Source organism: Macaca fascicularis, chromosome 1 (genome assembly GCF_037993035.2).
Source record: "Macaca fascicularis isolate 582-1 chromosome 1, T2T-MFA8v1.1".
Lineage (NCBI taxonomy): Eukaryota > Metazoa > Chordata > Mammalia > Primates > Cercopithecidae > Macaca > Macaca fascicularis.
The window spans coordinates 13433881-13452634 of NC_088375.1; the positions used below are offsets into that span (position 1 = coordinate 13433881).

An 18754-nucleotide genomic window follows, 5' to 3' on the forward strand; every position below is an offset into this window, starting at 1 on the left:
ATAAAAAAATTGGTCAGGCATGGTGGTACGCGCCTGTGGTCCCAGCTACAAGGGAGGCTGAGGTGGGAATATCACTTGAGCCCAGAAGGTCGAGATCACAGCAGTAAGCCGTGATCACACCACCGCACTCCAGCCTGGGCGGCAGAGAGAGACCTGACAAATTGTTTTTTAAAAAGGATATAAGCAGAGAATATAAGTGTCATAACTTTTTGAATGTCTCCTTTTATCACCTTTTGATTCCCAAAGGCTTAAAATGAATGTTAATTTTATAACATCTGTAATAATCATGCTGCCGTTGCCTTTGATCTTCTGAGCTCCCCTTTCTGACTTTCTCCCACAAATCTAAACCCTGCTTCTAGGGCAGTTGTCTGCTTGTGCACTTGGATCATTTTGCATCATGACATGGACACCTTTTTTTAAAACTGGCTTTATCTTTTGCTTTTTATTTCCTTTTGCTTTCGCCAACACTTTGAACAGCCTTGTTCTTAGTTTTCCCTACTTCTCCATTTTTAATTGTACGCTAACACAGTGTGCAGTACGGGTTTTAGAAAAGAGGTTAAGCTGTCACTATAGGAGTATTTGTGCACAGGATAGCTTTGAGGAAGCAGATCAAGAGCATAGCTATTACAATTTAAAAACCGCAAGACATATACTTCTTTTAGTTTTGAGGTCATGACACACTTGTTAAGGTTTATGTTGCTTAGCTTTCCTCAGTTGTATATTTGCCTTAAAGCAGATTTTTCAGCTAATTTTTATAGGATTTTTTCCACCTATTAGGTAATCAAATCATGAGATTAATAGTTACTATTAAACAGTGCCAAAAAATCTAACTTAGTAGTGTAGTTTTATCAGTTTGTTTTGAGGGGAAATTACTTGGGTATTTGTAGGCATTGTTGTTGCTTTTTCCCAGGGATCATGTTGCTATTCTGGCATCTCTAAGGTTGTGATTCTGACCCTGAGCCTGTGAGATTAGCAGGAGACACCTCATGTTCACTGGTTTCTGTTCTTCAGCTTTCCTGACCCACTGAATGCCATGGTTTTAAAAGTGTTCCTGTCCTCCTTTGGATTGTCTTCCACACAAACAAAAGATGGCCCCCCACAACCCAGTGCCACATGGGATGTGGCCAAATCCTTGTTTGAAAATACTTTCAAGGGGATCTTATGAAATACTTTCCTTAGCTAGTAAGCATATCTAACTTTGAGCACCATAAGTTTCTGTTGGAGCACCCAAGATAAAGTCTTCTAAAATGCATTCTAGGTAATGATGAATTAGTTGACTTGTGATATGGGATTGTTACCTATAAGCCATTTAAATGTTAGAGGAGAATATCTTCTAAATGTGATCACTGATAACATTTAAATGTTAGAGGAGAATATCTTCTAAATGTGATCACACTGATCACAACAAATAGTTGCTGTCGGGTTATTCTGTCACTAAGTAACGTGGCCGTGTCATCTTCATATAAGTGAACACCTATATATCTGTTCTCTAACTTGAGGGTGGTAGAAGAATATGTATGCAGCTTATACAAGGTAGTATTACTTTGTTCAAGAACAATATTTAAAAGAAGGCGCCAGCACAAGAGACCTGCTCTACTCACCGGAAGTTATTTTCTGACCCGTCAGTGAATTGTCTAGTAATATTAGCCTTTGCAATCATTTCAAAGTGCAGAGTTTATTAAACAATTATCAAATACTACTATTAGGAGCCCTGTGTTGTGTTTACCCATAACTGTTACTCATTTTACAGAGTAAAAGGTGGAGAATAGGTCAATAAATCTGTACTCTCTGTTTCTTCTGACATATTTTTTACAATAATGAATGGGATTGGCTATGGTCAGTAGGAGAATGGCCTAAAACTTTAGGAAAATATTGGCCCAAGGAGACCAGACTTGTAACTTACCAAGTAGAACCTTAGCCTCACTTTAGTTTTAATGTCAAAGTAACTCACTAATCTGTACTCAGTGAATTGGAGATAGTTGTTCTGTTTAAAATTGGGACACTGGAGAAAAACAAAGTATGTGTGGAAAAAAATAAAACAGAACTTCTAGAAATGACATAAAAATAATAGTTAATATTTACTGAGTGCTTACTTTGTATTAGGCATTGTTCTAAACTCTTTACATATTCTGATGTATTAATTTTGGGCTCAAGTATCTTTATTTTTCTCTATATTCTTTCATCTGATTACATTTCTATGGTTTTAACTATTGGCCCTAAGCATAAAACAGATGTGAGGATGATCTTATTCTAAGTGCTGTGCATTGTATTCCAGCCCCAGGTTGTCTGGTACTTTCCTTTCTCATCTCCCACCTGGCTCGTGGCCTCTCCTGCATCAGTGGTGCCTGCTGTGGGCTTCCTGAGGCTGCACAGCATGCTTCTCACTGCTTGTCTGCCACATGCTTCTCTGGGGCTTCCTTTCTGTGTGCACCAGCAGCCTGCTGAGCTAAGGCACCTTCCCTTTCCTTGTTGCTCTTCTCTTTCTCCACTTTCCTCTTGGGCATACAGGGTCTTGCCCTGTCGCCCATGCTAGAGTACAGTGGCACCATCACGGCTTACTGCAGCCTCAACCTCCCAGGCTCAAGTGATCCTCCTACCTCAGCCCCATCCCCAACCCCCCACCAGTAACTGGGGCTACAGGCACACACCACCATGCCCTACTACTTTTTAATTTTTTTTCTAGAGACGGGTTCCCACTATGCTGCCCAAGCTGTTCTCGAGCTCCAGGGCTCACCAATCCTCCTGCCTCAGCCTCCCAAAGTGCTGAGATTACAGATGTGAGCTACACATTAAATCTTCGCAATAACCCTTTGATGTAGGTTTTGTCATTATCTCCATTTTTACGTGAGACCACTGAAACATACAGTTAATCCTTCTTGTAACCTGCCCAAGGTGTCACAGCCAATTCATTGGAACAGCTAGTTAAGCAGCAGATTACAGAATTAATGAACTGAAAAGAATTACACAGAATATAAAATAGAAAGATAAAGAAAAAAATGAGGAAAGAGGGGGTATGAGGGCTAGAATGAGAGCATGCAAATGTGGTGAGTAGTTATAGGATGAGAGAATGGGAGAAAGGCCCAGTGTGAAGAGATGATGACTGAGATTTTCCCACAATTAAAACTTGAATTTTGGGTTAAAGAATCACAGCAATTCTTCGCAGGAGAAATAGAAACGAGTCAAACCTCTCTCCTTCAGGTGTCCCTCTGACCATTGCCCCAGCTCAGCCCTTTGCATCCTGCCCGGGTCCCTATGTTGACCTTCTCACTGGTGTCCTGGCCCCCAGTCTCATATCCCTGGAAGTTGAGTCTCCTTGCAGGCTCTGTGATGGCCTTCCTAAAATGCCGACTGCATCACATTACTTCTGCCCCAGACACTTCAGTGACTGTTTATTACTTGGAGGATAAAATGTAGGTTGCTAGGCATCACACACCAGGCTCCGTGATCTGACCCCTCTCTGCCTTACTGCCCCCTCTACTTCACCACCCCATTTCTTCCTGCTCCCTACCTACCCTGCTCCCAGTAACATTGGCAGTGCCACTTTCTCTCATATCTCCTTTCCCTCACACATGCTGTCTTCTTAGCCCAGAGTGCCCTTTGACAGCCATTTTTCTTTGAGTAAATTCTGCCAGTTCTTCAAAACTTCAGTTCATAGGCCGTCTCCCAGGGAATCCTGCTTTCACTCCCTGTCCCCAGTCTGAGGAAGCGACTTATCTGTAGGTCCCCGGAGTTCTCTGTGAAAATCATCTTTGGTAGCCCTCACTCCTTACTGCCATGGAGCTCCCGGAGGGGAACCACATGTGCATCCCCAGCTCCTGGTTTAGTGACAGGCACACAGTAAGGGATACTCAGCAATGTTTGTTGAATGAATAAATGTATGGGTTGCATTCCACATTACCCCTCTCTCTCTCTGTAATATGAAAATCACTTGTAGGCCGGGCACGGTGGCTCACGCCTATAATCCCAGCACTTTGGGAGGCTGAGGCGGGCGGATTGCCTGAGGTCAGGAGTTCTGTACCAGCCTGCCCAACATGGGGGAACCTCTTCTCTACTAAAAATACAAAAATTAGCCGGGCATGGTGGCAGGTGCCTGTAATCCCAGCTACTTGGGAAGCTGAGGCAGGAGAATCACTTGAACCCGGGAAGTGGAGGTTGCAGTGGGCCAAGATTACGCCACTGTGCTCCAGCCTGGATGACAAGAGCGAGACTTCGTCTCAAAAAAAAAAAAAGAAAATCATTTGTTTGTCCTTATTTAAAATATTTGTAGGCCAGTCAAGTGGTTCATGCCTGTAATCCCAGCACAGCACTTTGGGAGGCCTTCCCAGGTGGGCGGACCACTTGAAGCCAAGAGTTTTGAGACCAGCCTAGGCAGCATAGCAAGACCCCATCTCCACAAAAAAAAATTAAAAAGTAGTTGGGCATGGTAGTGCACGTCTATAGTCCTTTTATTCAGGTGGCTGAGATGAGAGGATCACTTAAGCCCAGGAGTCTGAGGCTACAGTGAGCTATAATCACACCTCTACACTACAGCCTGGATGACAGAGTGAGACCCTGTCTCAAAAAGCAAAAACAAATAAACAAAATTATGATCATGGCCAATGGCCAACAAGAGATTTCCTGTTTCTTAAAAAAGTTGTTCAGAATAATCCTCCCCTGAAACAATGAAGATGGGATAAAATATATATACAAAAATATATCTTTATAAAATATATTCATGTTTTCATATAACCTATAAGTATATATTTTAATATAATGTAAATATATACTAATAAAATATATTTTTATTCAGTCTTAGTTTGTGTGTGTGTGTGTATATGTGTGTGTGTGTGTGTGTGTGTGTGTGTGTGTGTGTGTATATATATATATGGCCTTAAAAGCATTGAAGATCTGACCAGCTAGTAAGAAACTACCAAGCCAGAGAGGTAAATAAGCAGGAAGGAACTTTAGCCCTGAGGACACTGTCAGTCCTGAAACACTGACACTGTCCTTGGACAGCCTCTGTGGAAGAAATGGAAAACAGAATCCAGGAACTAAGCAAGCTGGGGAGTGCCAAGAGAGTGCGCCTCCAAAAGGCTGGTCCCTAACGGGCTGTGCTCTCAGAATGAAAATGAGTTGCATGGGAGAACCCTTGCATGGAGTTATATCCTGGGCTGGAATTCCCTGGGTTGTCTAGGATCCTCAGAGACTTCACTTTGCATTAAGGTGGCCCCAGGCTGGTGTGGTGGTCGTGTCATCTGGCAGAAACAAGGAAGTTACTTGCATTCTGTTCCACAAATAGAGGAATTCCCACAAATAAATGTTTTAATGTAGTGACAAATACACAAAACCAGGCACACACACAAAAAATGCAGTTAAGAAAATAATTTATGAAAAAGTTAAAAGTATTATAACTTTTATAATTTATTTTATTATAAAAATAAATATCATTTAAAGCAACCTTGATTGCCACTTGAAACTTAGGAAATTTTCAAAGATTTAGAGTGGGGCCGAATCACAAACTCAATGCTGCAACCCAAGCAGAAAAGGAAGGGGCTCAGGTCCTTTAGAGCAGGGAATTCCTTGGTCCTACATACCTCAAAGCGTGATCTGAAATGGGTTATGGGCATATCCCAGTGGCTCTGCAAACTCCTGGCTGTGGAGAGGGTCACAATCCAAGAGCCGGAATGGCTCTAAAGGGAAGGCCCGGGGGTCCAGGCCTCCGACTCTTGCTCTTGTTAAAAGCTGATCTGGTCGCTGTGACGGTTTTCAGTTGAAGGTCACATGCCCTAGATAAACAGGCAGTTGCTAAACAGCTCAAGCCAGTTGTTCTAAGGAATAATGTGAGCCTGGTATTGCCTGGTCTTTTGATTCTTTAAGTGTAAAATATGTATTTTTATGTATATAAAAATATGTAACTGGACTACAGAGCAGATAAGATAGATGGCTATACCTAATATATCAACACAGATATATTTCAGAAACAATGGTGTTTTTGAGAAAAGGCAAGATGCAGAAGATACCTAAAAAATAATACCATGTATTTAGAATTCATAAACATGAAATACAATATAATGCATGTATGTATTATACAGTATGTTGTTTATGGCTATAGTAACATAATAGAAGTATAAAAGCTTACATAGGAACATAAATACAAAATGTAGGATAGTAGTGACTTCTGACAAGAGAGAAGAAATAGGATATAGAACAGTACAAAATTATATGTACAATGTTTAATGCTTTATTTAAAAAATAAATTGATAATATGAAATGTTAAGATTTGTTAAACTGGGTAGTTAGTATATAGGTCTTTATTATACTTATTCTTTCTACTTTTCTATAATTTTGAAGGTGAAATATTGAAATGCTTTATGATAACACATAGTTAACCTAACAGAGCAAGAGTCAAACCCTGTGTGGACATCTGGTATCCGTGAGCCAATGTGGCCCTCAGAGCACCAGTTTGCAAGCTTTGATTTAGAAAGTGAAGCCATAACTGTTGAGTATCGGTAGCATTAGGCCCCATCACCATTGGTAACAGCACCAATTGGTATGACACGTTCTGAAAGTATACTGTCAAGAACTATAAAATTATTGATATTCATGGACCCACTAGGAAAATTTTGGAAATTTTAGCAGAGACAGGGTTTCACCATATTGGCCAGGCTGGTCTCGAACTCCTGACCTCATGATCCACCCACCTCGGCCTCCCAAAGTGCTGGGATTACAGGCGTGAGCCACTGCACCCAGAATTTTTTTTTACAGAAGCATTTCTTCTTAAAAAACTTTAATTTAATTATTTATTTCCCAAAGGTCTGCCCTCTAATCTACTAAAAACCTTTTAGACATGAAGAATTTATGGTATTATCTATAATTTGAAAAAAATAGAAATAATTTTAAATGTCTGTCAATGAAGAATACTTGTAAATTATGGTGTACTAACTGTATAGAATATTATAACATCATTAAAAATTATTTTGAAGACAATGTCAAAACTGGAAAATGCTTGTAGGAGAGTATGTAAAATATAAAATAGGACATTTTTTATGTGGCAATATTACAACTATAAAAATACATGTATATTTGAACAAAGATTGGACAAGAATAGACAAAAACAAAAAGCAGATAAGTTGAAATTATGAGGAATTAAAAATTTTTAAATTTCTTTCTTTGTTTTACTCTGAATAGGATTGAAGAATGATATGTTTGAGAAGACCATTTGAGTCACTTTGGTTGTTTTATTTTTGAGATACTATACTAGAATACTTTTTGTTGTGGTTTTTATCTTATACTTAATTTTAAAATTTCAGCCATCAGAGATAGAAATGGAGACTCAGATACATCTCTATGGTCACACAGAAGAGATAACCAGCTTATTTGTTTGCAAACCATACAGTATACTGATAAGTGTGAGCAGAGACGGAACCTGCATCATATGGGATTTAAACAGGTACAGAAGAAGGTCTCCAAATCAAACACAGCATTTTTAGTATATCCATTTTTGCTATATGAAATAAACCAAAATAATATCTTTACATTATAATCATTTTAACCATGAAACACATGCTTAAAGGTAGTAAGATTACCTTTATATTTTATTGAAGTCAAACAATCAGGAAAACATGTATGCCTTATGTACAATAGGTACATAGACTGAGAAAAAGAATCACAAAATAAGAGAATGTAATTATATTTAATGATCATATACAAATTCATGTCTTTTGTCTTTCAGGTTATGCTATGTACAAACATAGACTGAGAAAAAGAATTACAAAATAAGAGAATGTAATTATATTTAATGATCATATACAAAATCATGTCTTTTGTCTTTCAGGTTATGCTATGTACAAAGTCTGGCGGGACACAAAAGCCCTGTCACGGCTGTCTCTGCCAGTGAAACCTCAGGTGACATTGCTACTGTGTGTGATTCAGGTGAGCTTGCTCCAACCCAAAGCACAGGGCTGGCTGGTGCTCTAACAGCGCATTCGGCCAGTGGTTACCTCCTAGGTCAAGCCGTTCTCTCAGGTCCCTGCCAGATCTAAATACTTTGGTAGTAGCATGTACATGTGTAGAAGTACAATATGGTCTGAGATTGAGTTCATCAATTTAGGCCTCAGCTTATGCAGAAGTTAGTACTGTCATAATTTAACTGTTTTCCTGATATATGTAAAATTACATTTGAGTACATGTTAAGCTAAGCAAATTATTGTTACATAATTTTTTGAGTGTTCTTGGTTTTGACTTTTCTCCCCTTTTTTGCTTCTGCTTTATAACTATTACCTTTGTTACCCTCCTCCTGTGAAAGAACAAAATTTTAACAAATTGAGTTGAAAAATTGAATTAGCTTTTATTAATGATTAATGAATCAGGCAGCATTCCATCTATGAAGTAGAAAGGTACCCCAGTGAGCTGAGCAGAGGGGGTAGGCTTTATAGGCAGAAAAAGCTGAAGAAAGCAGAAATAAGGAACAAAACTCAGATTGATCCTTCCACAGTTACCTTCCTTAGAGGATTAAAGCAGAAGGGACTTCCTTATCATACCAGCTCAACTCAGTGATCCCTTATCATCGATTGCTGTGAATCTCCTGTTTTTTGGAAAACTGGCCCATTTCCAAGTTCAGTTTGATTAGGTGTCACCTCGCACAAGTGACTACTCCATTCTGGTTTAATCTGGTATGTTAGGGCCTAGTGCAGGAGCTCAGTCCAAAACATTGGCCTACCATAAATTTTATTTAACACTTCTGACTAAATGAAAAGCCTCAGCAGATGCCCAGCTTGAATATATGTCTTCCAGTTTTGGAGAGAGAGCAATAGTATAGAACAGTAAATGGAAGTATAATTTGCCTTAAAAATTACATGACAAAAATATATCACCTAATGAAGAGTCTTTTGTTGTTGTTGTTTCATATATACATGTTAAGAAACCAGTGCATCCAGCAGAAAAGAATAGTTGGAAAATTCATGAATTGTCTGTTTGCATTTCTGTTTTTAAGGGTCTTAAGATGCAAAGGATCCTTTGAAAAACTGCTTCTTTCTTCTGTCCATTCAGTGTTGGACATACCTATAGTGGGTAGTCCTCTATCCTTTGCTTGCATTTTTTACATTCTTTTCTTCTAACACAAAACGTATGGTGTTTTTCCAGACACCAACCAATTCTCTGACACCAACTGGGTGTCCAACTGTGTAGTTCAACTGTGACACTAAAAGTTTGCAAATTTGGAGGATGCCATGAGCCCCACCCTCAGGTTCAATAATTTGCTAGAATGACTCACAGAATTCAGTAAAACACTGTTTATACTTAACAACTATCATGTATTATAAATGATAGAAATGAACACCAGCTGAAGAGGTGCACAGGGCCAGGTCTGGAAGTGTCCTGAGTGCTGGATTGTCTGTCCTCCTGGAGTCAGGGTTGTGGAGTTAGGGTGCACCACTTTCTGGCACATAGTTGTTAGAAACAAGTGCTTGGTACCATAAAGAAAAACTAGCACTTAGAAAATTTCTCAGGAAGGCACATTTACTTCTGCAGAAAGGTGCTGCCTGTGTCCGACCAATCGTAAGAGCACACCGAACAAAGGAGAGAAAGGTTTTTATCCCTAACGCAGCTCCTGTTGCTGTGTCCTCTCCTCATTGGCTGGAGTCGGACTGCACAATCTAAACTAACCCAGTTGGCTAAGACTTAAACTTTTCTAAATATGGTAAACATGCAGTTTGCCAGAGGAGGGGAGGAAGAGACTGTTGCTAAGGCAGAAAGGGTAGTTTACAGAACAAGTCTGGGCATGTCTGGGCGTGTAGAGGTTTGCTAGTTACAAATTAAGCAAGAATGGGGGCTGTGTACAGAGCAAGAAAGACCAAGGGAGCTTGGAACTTACTATTTCTGACACCTTTCCCCCTTTTGATTTTATAGTTCTTCCTCTTCAGATTTCTTAAATTTTTCTAACATCTCTTGGCTTTGTAGTTCCTTTTGGTTGTTTAAGAATAGGAACTTATTTGAGTAAGGTTGGGGAGAATAGAGAGAGGTTTTGGTAAGGGCTTTTTCTATAAGCCTTTGCCTTAATCCACGAATACGAGGTATGATGCAGCAACTTACAAGAATGAGTACACTAATAACAATTGCAAGGGGGATAAAGACTGATGCTATGAGTCCTTTCTATTTTCTAAACCATTTTTCTATGAATTTTCGGCTAATTTATGTGCTAGGGTGGTAAGGCCCTGTAAGGCTTTTGTGATTGTTCTATTGGGGACTGTGTTGTTAGGGATAAAAGTACAACATTGGACTCCGATCATGACACAGACCCCACCCTTTTTGGCCAATATTATGTTAAGGGCTATTCTATTTTCCTAAGCCATCTGACTGGTAGGACCTAATTGTTCAGCTATTCCTTTAATGGCATCCCTAGTATAGTTAGCAAACTTCTGTTGATTACAATAAAGGTAATTTATCCAGTCTACATTTTTGTTTGCAGTTACCCATGAGAACAATATAGATTCAAATCCTGCAGCTGTTTGATTCCTGGCTTTAAATTCATTTAGCACCTCTTGTGGAACTTTGATGGCATTGTGAGGATCAAAAGACCTGAGGGGGGCACTTTTTTTTTTACAATTGTTCTTTCTATTTGGTTGATGAAATGCCAGGGTGAAAGGGATGGCTAATTGGATTACAGCGCAAGTGCCGCTCCACTTACTTGGCAGAGTACTTAATAGTGGTCCACTGCAGTACTACCATACATCCGATTGGGGATGAACAAGGGCAGATTGGCTGGTTAACTCTTGAAAAGGCTTAGATTCACTGCATCCTGTTAGGCTTCCAAGGAATTCCAAATTTTCCCCCTGTCGTGAGAGACAAGGTAAAATTGACAGTGTTAATTGGAGGCCAAATAGCTCTCAAGGGCTGACCCATAGAGCGTTTAACTTCTGGGAATAGTAACAAGAGAGACTGGCAGGCCTTATTGCCCCAGGCTGTGGGGTCTTGGAAGAGAGCTACTATGCAGTTCATATTCTGTTGGTCAGAGGACCATCCAAGTGGAAAGCGGACGACTTGAGTCTCTAGTCTGCCTGTTGTACAAGCGTAACAATTGCTTTTACTTAAGGTGTGAATGGAATATTTAATCCATTTCAGCCAGGCATTTATATCTTGGTACCCAGTTTTTATGGCTAAAGTTTGTTTTAAATCCTTGACTTTTATTACAACAACCTTGATTTTGTCATTGGGCAAGAAATGGGAGATGGTTTGATTGGATGGGCTTGGGGAAGGGGTAACAATAGAGGATAGAGGGGAAGAAACAAAGCGCTTTTCAAAGAAGCCTATAGAGTCCTTTCTAACGACATTTTCTCCTAGACCATAGAAGCGCCTAAGGTGGGGTTAGAGTTACTAGAGGTAGGGATAGTAATAGAGACGAGTAGCGGGTTGCACTGGTGGGTTTGACAGTTGTGGGCAGTGGGGGTGACTCCTTTGGTGAAATGGAGGTAAGGCTTTAGGGTGGCGCAATCATCTGAGGATGTCTAACCTTGATTTTTGGTGATCTAAACAACATATGCCCATTGAGAATGTAAACTGGGGAGACAGTGCTGATCCCCCCACCATAGGCAGGATAAGGGGGCAGTAGCGGCTTCCCTGGAGGGGCAGAGGTATTTTTCTGATGCTATTTCTCTTTGGCATTGAAGGTTCCTGCAGGGTATAACAAAACAAGCATTAAAAGTCATAGTTTGGGGTGAGCTTGACTTAGTTACATTAATAGTAAAATGAGGGGAGGTGGTTAAGGGAAAGAGAAGAGGAAAAAAAAAAAAAAAGAGACAGACTGATTAGACTTTTCTTTTTAACATGACTTTGGTGGGAGTTGGCCCTGGGACAACAGTCTATGGCTTTGAAGAGGGCAGTGCTTTCTTGACTTGGGTTTAATGGGTCTACCCTTTTTCAGCAGTTGGGATTACTGTTTCAGTTGTTAAGAGCAGCAGGTAAGGTCCTTCCCAGATGGGCTCAAGCTTTCCCTCTTTCCAACTTCTGATAAGGATGTGATCTCTGGGTTGGTGTCGGTGAACTGGGAATTTGAGGGGTGGAGTTTGTGCTAGGAGGCTTTGAGTCTTCAGGGAGTAAAGGGTGAAAGACAGACTAAATACATAGTTTCTAAGAAACTGATCCTTTGTCTCAAATGTTGGGAGGTCAGTAGTGGAATTTAAATAAGGCAACCTATAAAACATTTTATAAGAGGATAAGCCAATATCTTTCTAATGAGCAGTTCAGACTCTTAACAGGGTAGTGGGAAGACATTTAGTCCATGGTAACCGAGTTTCTAGAATTAATTTGGTTTGGTGGTTTTTTATTTTTTAATTAAGTTTAGAAAAGTTTCTTTAGTGATAAAAATAATCAAATCCCTTTTCACAATGGAAAGTTCTACATGATCTTAAGAACTAAAATATCATGATTTGAAAAACAATATGGAAAGTTATTTGCAGTACAAACTCTATCACATTTACTTAAAAAGCAGCCAAAGTTGCTTTTTTCTAGGTATACAGGCAACATTCCACACCATTCAATACTCCCTCCCTTTTGTGAATCACTTTCTTCTGGTGGCTTTCAGAATACTAGTCTCCTGATTTTTCTTCTGGGTCACTAGTGGGTCCTTCTCAGTCTTTTGCTGGTTCTTCTTCTTTTTGTCTACTTCTTAATGATGGCATATCTTAGGTCTCTGTCTTTCGCTGCCTTCTCTTCTCTAGCTGTACTGGGTGATCTTATCCAAAGTCATGCTTATTCCCTAATGACTCCCAGATTTATTTTTCCAGTTCCAAATTGTACCCTGAAATCCAGAGTTGGATATCTAAATTGCCTACACAGCATTTCCAACCTAACATAGCCAAAACAAAACTCGATTCTACATTCCTCCAAACCTGTTGCTTCTCCAGTACGCCTCATCTCTGAATTTCAGAATTCATCCAGTTGACAGGTAAAAAACCTGAGTCATCCTTTACTCCTCTCCTTCTTCCTCCTTATATCCAAGCTATTAGCAGACATTATCTTCTCTACTTACAAAATAGAATCTGAATCTAACCTCTAACTTCTCCTACCCTAACATCTATCACACTAGTCCAAAACTGTTACCTAGAACACTATAATAACCTAACTGGTCTTTGCTTTCCTCTTTAATCTTTTTCAGTCTAACTTTCACACTGTAGCTCTATATTTCATAAAGGTAAATCAAATTATGTCATCCTCTTCTTAATCTAATTGCTTCCCATTTACATATCTATGCCAGACTATAAGGACCTGGCTTTCTTCCTTATGTCACTTCTTACTATTCTTCTCTCTTAATCACTATGCTATAACCTCACTGACCTCTTGTTATTCCTTAAACATGCCAAGTAAGTTACATTTTAGGGCCTTTTCACTTGCTTTTACCTTTGTCCAGAATGCTCTTTCCCCAAATATTTATATGGCTCATATGCTTACCTCATTGGGGCCTCTGCATATGTCATCTCTTCAAACAGCCTTCCCCAAGCCATCTTATCTAAAGTAACCCTCTCCACATTCTGTCCCAGTGGGATTCATCCTTGGATGCAAAGATGATTCAACATATACAAATCAGTAAATGTGATATATCATGTTAACAGAATGAAAGACAAAAGCCATATCATAATCTCAAAAGATACAGGAAAAAACATTTGACAAAATTCAACACATTCTATCCCTATTCCCTGCCTTTTCTTTATAGCAGTTAATATGTTATATTTGCTTATATTGTTATTGTTTGTCTTCTCCATTGGAATGTAAACTCCATTAAAACAGGTACTTTGAGCTGGGTGCAGTGGCTCACACCTGTAATCCCAACACTTTGGGAGGCTGAGGCGGGTGGATCACTTCAGGTCAAGAGTTTGAGACCAGCTTGGCCAACATGACAAAACCCTGTCTCTACTAAAAATACAAAAATTAGTTGGGCGTGGTGGCAGGTGCCTATAATCCTTGTGAAAATAAATAGTTTAAATACTAGCTCCATTTCTTTCCCCGAACAGAGCTCAGGTTTACTGTCTTTTCATTATCTTTCCAGTAGTTTAACATGAGACTTAGAGGGCTATCAGAGGGAATCCTATTATCTGCTTTGCTCTTTGTAGTTTTTGTTTTACTAGGGTTATTTCCCATCCTGGAAGTTTTAGATGTGTCCCTGAGTTTCCTGAGTGTGTGGGGCTCAACCTCTCTTACTAGAGATTTCTTGCACCCTTTCCCTGGAGGCTTAACCCCCCTCCCCACTGGAGGTTTCTGGTACTCCTTTACTTTACTCCACATTCACTTTGCACTTAATTGTGCATCTCATTCACACACTTCCAACCTCCAGGATGTCCCGACTACCAAGGAAGTACTTCAGTGCCCCTGTGGCTTTTCTTACCTTGGTCTATGCACAGAATTACTTGGTCGCCATGTAGGCCTTTTCCTCCCATGTTACTGAGAGTCTGGGTATATTCATCACGCTGGGTGGGTCTCAATCCCTCACTCTTGAGGCTGCTGCAACGAGACACGTCTCCTCACAAGAGGTAATTGGAGACCCTTCTCCAGAGGAGAATGGGATCCCGGATGAGCCCCCATTTTGTTAGAAACAAGTGCTCAGTGTCTCAAAGAAAAACCAGCACTTAGAACATCTCTCAGCAAGGCACATTTACTTCTGCAGAAGGGTGCTGCCTGCATCTGTCCCATTGCAAGAGCATACCAAACAAAGGAGAGAAGGATTTTTATCCCTAACACAGCTCCTGTTGCTGTGTCCTCTCCCCATTGGCTGGAGTTGGACTGCACAATCTAACCCATTTGACTAGGACTTAACTTTTCTAAATATGGTAAATGTGCAGTTTGTGAGAGGAAGGGAGGAAGAGACTGTTGCTAAGGCAGGAAGGGTAGTTTACAGAACAAGTCTGGGCATGTCTGGGCATGTAGAGGTTTGCTAATTACAAATTAAGCAAGGGTTGGGAGCTGTGTACAGAGCAAGAAAGACCAAGGGAGCTTTGAAGAGAAATTATTTCTGACATAGTTGTGTTCACCAACCCAGAAGTGCTCCTAACCTTGTCATTTAGGGACTTTATGGAAGTTTTGTTACATAGGCCAATCTCCAGCCCCACTCTGCCTCCCAGTGTCACTGTAGAGTGTCTTGACTGCAAGTTGTCCAGGTTCTTGGTGTTTTGAACAAAGAATTGGACAAACGCCCAGCAAAGCAAAGAAAGAATGAAGCAAAGAAAGAACAAAAGCAGGAATTTATTGAAAATGAAAGTACACTCGACAGTGTGGAAGTGGACCCAAGCAGCGGCTCAAGGGCCTGGATATAGAATCTTCTTGGGTCCAAATACCCTTCAGAGGTTTCCCATTGGCCACTTTATGCTCACCTCATGTGAATGAAGTGGTATCCCACAATCAGTCTGATGGGTTGCCTAAAACCACCAATCAGAGGCTGAAATGGAGTTACAAAGGTCACACTCCTGTGCAAAAATCTGATTGCTTTTTGCAACCAATCAGAGGCTAAGGTGAAGTTACAAAGTAGCAAACGAAAACTCCACCAACAATCAGTTTGATTGATTGCAGACAGCCAATTTCCCATCTGCCAGCAGAAGACATGGGGTTTTGCGAAGGGAGTAGCCTTTTGTTCTTTAGGTGTGGAAAGTTAGGGTTTTCCTTTCAATTTAGTTCTAGGAAGTCAGTGTGAAATGGCCTTATGTTCCCTGCCTCCAGACCCTATTCTCCTGCCTCACCAGGAGGTGGGCATGAGAGTTGGGGGGTATCTGGAAGTTTTAGTCCTCAATCATGTGGTTGGTTTTCTGGTGGCCAGCCTGTAGACTGAAGCTATGTAGTCCTCCCCACTGTGAGTCATCTCATTAGCATACAGAAGACAGTAAATTCCAAGGGCTTTAGGGACTCTGTGCCAGGAACCAGGGACAAAGATCAAATACTTATTTTTCATTATACCACAGATACCTGTTAGGGTTTTGTTATTGTTGTTTCTACAAAACATTCATTTATTCTTGTATTCAAGAGAAGTAATATCTTCAGTCATGATTAGATTTCAGATATGAAAGAATTTTTGCTAGTCTTAGCCCCCAGTCATAAAATAATGTCATGAAAACATTTTTATTCCCTAATGATTATAACTAAGGGAAAAGATCTTAAAGAGTTGATTTTGATAGTACAAGTGTATGCAAATGATTGATGATTTTGCTAATTGTTTTTCCTTGATTTGTGCATTAGCAACTTTTAGTGTGTCATATCAAGAGGAATGCTGGGGAAATAAAATAATGATTATTTATATGGAGTTCTCTGTTTTCTTGTTTTGGCAATATTTGAAAGTTAGGACTGATCCTGAGGGAGTTGAATTTTGTAAAGTTAATTACTTTCCTGCTGCCAGTACTGATTTATATCTGTGATATTATATCAGCTAGTCATATGGGAATGAGAAACAAAATTACTTTTCTGCAATTACCAACTCACTAGTAGGGTATTCAGGTGTCCCTGGGTAGCACACAATGTAATAGAGTAGTGGGTAAAACTTTTTTCCAATTTGAACAAAAAGGCCTTGTCAACTTTTTAAAGGTCTCTTGATACATATATAAAAGAAGTCATAAAGAGCACTTGGTATATAGAGAACATAATTTTTTAAATTACTTTTTTAAAGAGAGGTCAAACTTATCTCTAGGGACCTAGACTAGAGTTTATCCTCCTATTTTCTTATAGACCAAGAAGGAAAGAAAGTTACCAGATTTAACCTATCAAAAATTTTGACTATTTATTGGATACCATCCAAGTAATCTTAAAATTAAATGTGTGTGTGTGTGTGTGTGTGTGTGTGTGTGTGTGTGTGTGTGTATGTATATACCTACAGTCAACCCTTTGTGTCTGTGAGTTTCACATCCGTGGATTCAGCCAACTTCAGATTGAAAATATCAGGGGAGGAAAATGGATGGTTGCATCTGTATTTAGTATGTACAGACTTTTTTTCTTATTATTCTCTAAGCAATACAGCATAACAACTATTTATATAGCGTTTATATTGTATTAGGTATTATAAGTAATCTAGAGATGATTTAAAGAATACAGGAGGAGGCCGGGCACGGTGGCTGACACCTGTAATCCTAGCACTTTGGGAGGCCAAGGTGGATGGATCACGAGGTCAGGAGATCGAAACCATCCAGGCTAACACAGTGAAACCCCGTCTCTACTAAAAATACAAAAATTTAGCCATACGTGGTGGCACCTGCCTGTAGTCCCAGCTACCCAGGAGGCTGAGGCAGGAGAATCGCTTGAACCCGAGAGGCAGAGGTTGCAGTGAGCTGAGATCGTACCACTGCACTCCAGCCTGGGCAACAGAGTGAGAGACTATCTCAAAAGAAAAAAATAACAATACAGGAGGATGTGCATAGGTATGCAAATACTACATCATTTTATATCAAGAACTTGAGCATCCATGGATTTTGATATCCTCGGGGGTCCGGGAACCAATCCCTCTCAGATGCCTAGGGACAACTCTATATTATGTGTCTGTGCTGTATGTGTAACATCTTCTCAAAAGTTACATTGACAGGCTCATTCCTCCTGATCATAATTTCTCAGTTCTTATGATGGGATATGGTTTTTATAGTGATAAGACGTGAAATGTATTAAACTGTGAAAATGTAATCAATGATTGGGGGAGGGATGTGTTTACCATTCTATCACTGGATCAAAATATATGCCTTGAACTAGGGTGAGACATCCATAGCCTGGTCCTCTGTTGCCAATGGCAAGATAGAGTTAGTAAAATATTCTAAGATTCAGAGTGGGGTGGTTCTTTAATTTATTTTGATTTCCATGACTATGTATACGAAGGATAGAGATGCTTTTCAGGAATGCCTAAGTTTCTGACTTTTAGTTGATGTGTTAAATCATACATGCAAGCAATCTGGTATTGGGTAACAGTGTCAAATTTTGATACTTACAGAAGTAGGCAGATGAGTAGTTATTTGGTTTTGTGGTAGCCCAAGATACTGAGTGAGCTGCTAGGATAATTCTTTGGCTACTAAGTTCCATGCCATACTTCAGAGTCCAGGCCCACATTTAGATTTTTTATTTTGAAGGATTAAGCCATGTGGTAGTGGTAGCTATGGGTTACAGTGACAAACCCCTACCTCAATATATTTTATGGCTATGTTTCCAGTGACTTCAATGAGCCTTCTAGCCTTACTAGTACTCATCTAATTACTTTATCTTTTAAAAAAATATTTTAGCCAACATTTAATTCAAAAGAAAGCTTGAAATGTAGCCTACTCGTGGAAAATATTTTATGTAAGTGGAATCACATAGTACCTGTCTTTTTGTGTCTGGCTTATTTCACTTAGCATGATGTTTTCAGGGTTCATCTGTGTTGTCGCATGCTTCATTCATTTTTACAGCTAAAGAAAATTTGTGTGCCTGCGTGTGTGTGTGTGTGTGTGTGTGTACATACTACATTTTGTTTATGCATTCGTCTGTTGATAGACATTTAGGTTGTTTCCTCTTCTTGGCTATTGTGAATAATGCTGCAACACACTGGGCATTTTGATCTGTGGTTTTTGATGGTCTTTGGCATATTTTTAAATAAGGCATTGTTTATATGTTTATTTGCTATAAAATATGAAATATTTTCATTGTCTTAATAAAAGAGAGAAGCAAAGTCTCTACTTATATGTTAATGAAAGGAAAAATTAAATATAGTGAGACTATGCCATCAAACTTTATCGTGCCTGCTAACCACTTCATCAGTATGAGAATATTTCCCCAGAGAAGGCTGGACGCATCA

At 39.7% G+C, this 18754-nt stretch overlaps 1 protein-coding gene across 1 annotated transcript in view; it reads left to right on the forward strand.

Annotated features, from left to right (window-relative positions):
• Window positions 1-18754, forward strand: part of LYST (lysosomal trafficking regulator) — a 217038-nt gene that overhangs the window by 193415 nt on the left and 4869 nt on the right. The window contains exons 49-50 of the mRNA XM_045391489.3: window positions 7290-7429; window positions 7814-7911. Of these exons, the coding sequence (XP_045247424.2) occupies window positions 7290-7429; window positions 7814-7911 (238 nt within the window). The remainder of the gene's footprint in view (window positions 1-7289; window positions 7430-7813; window positions 7912-18754) is intronic.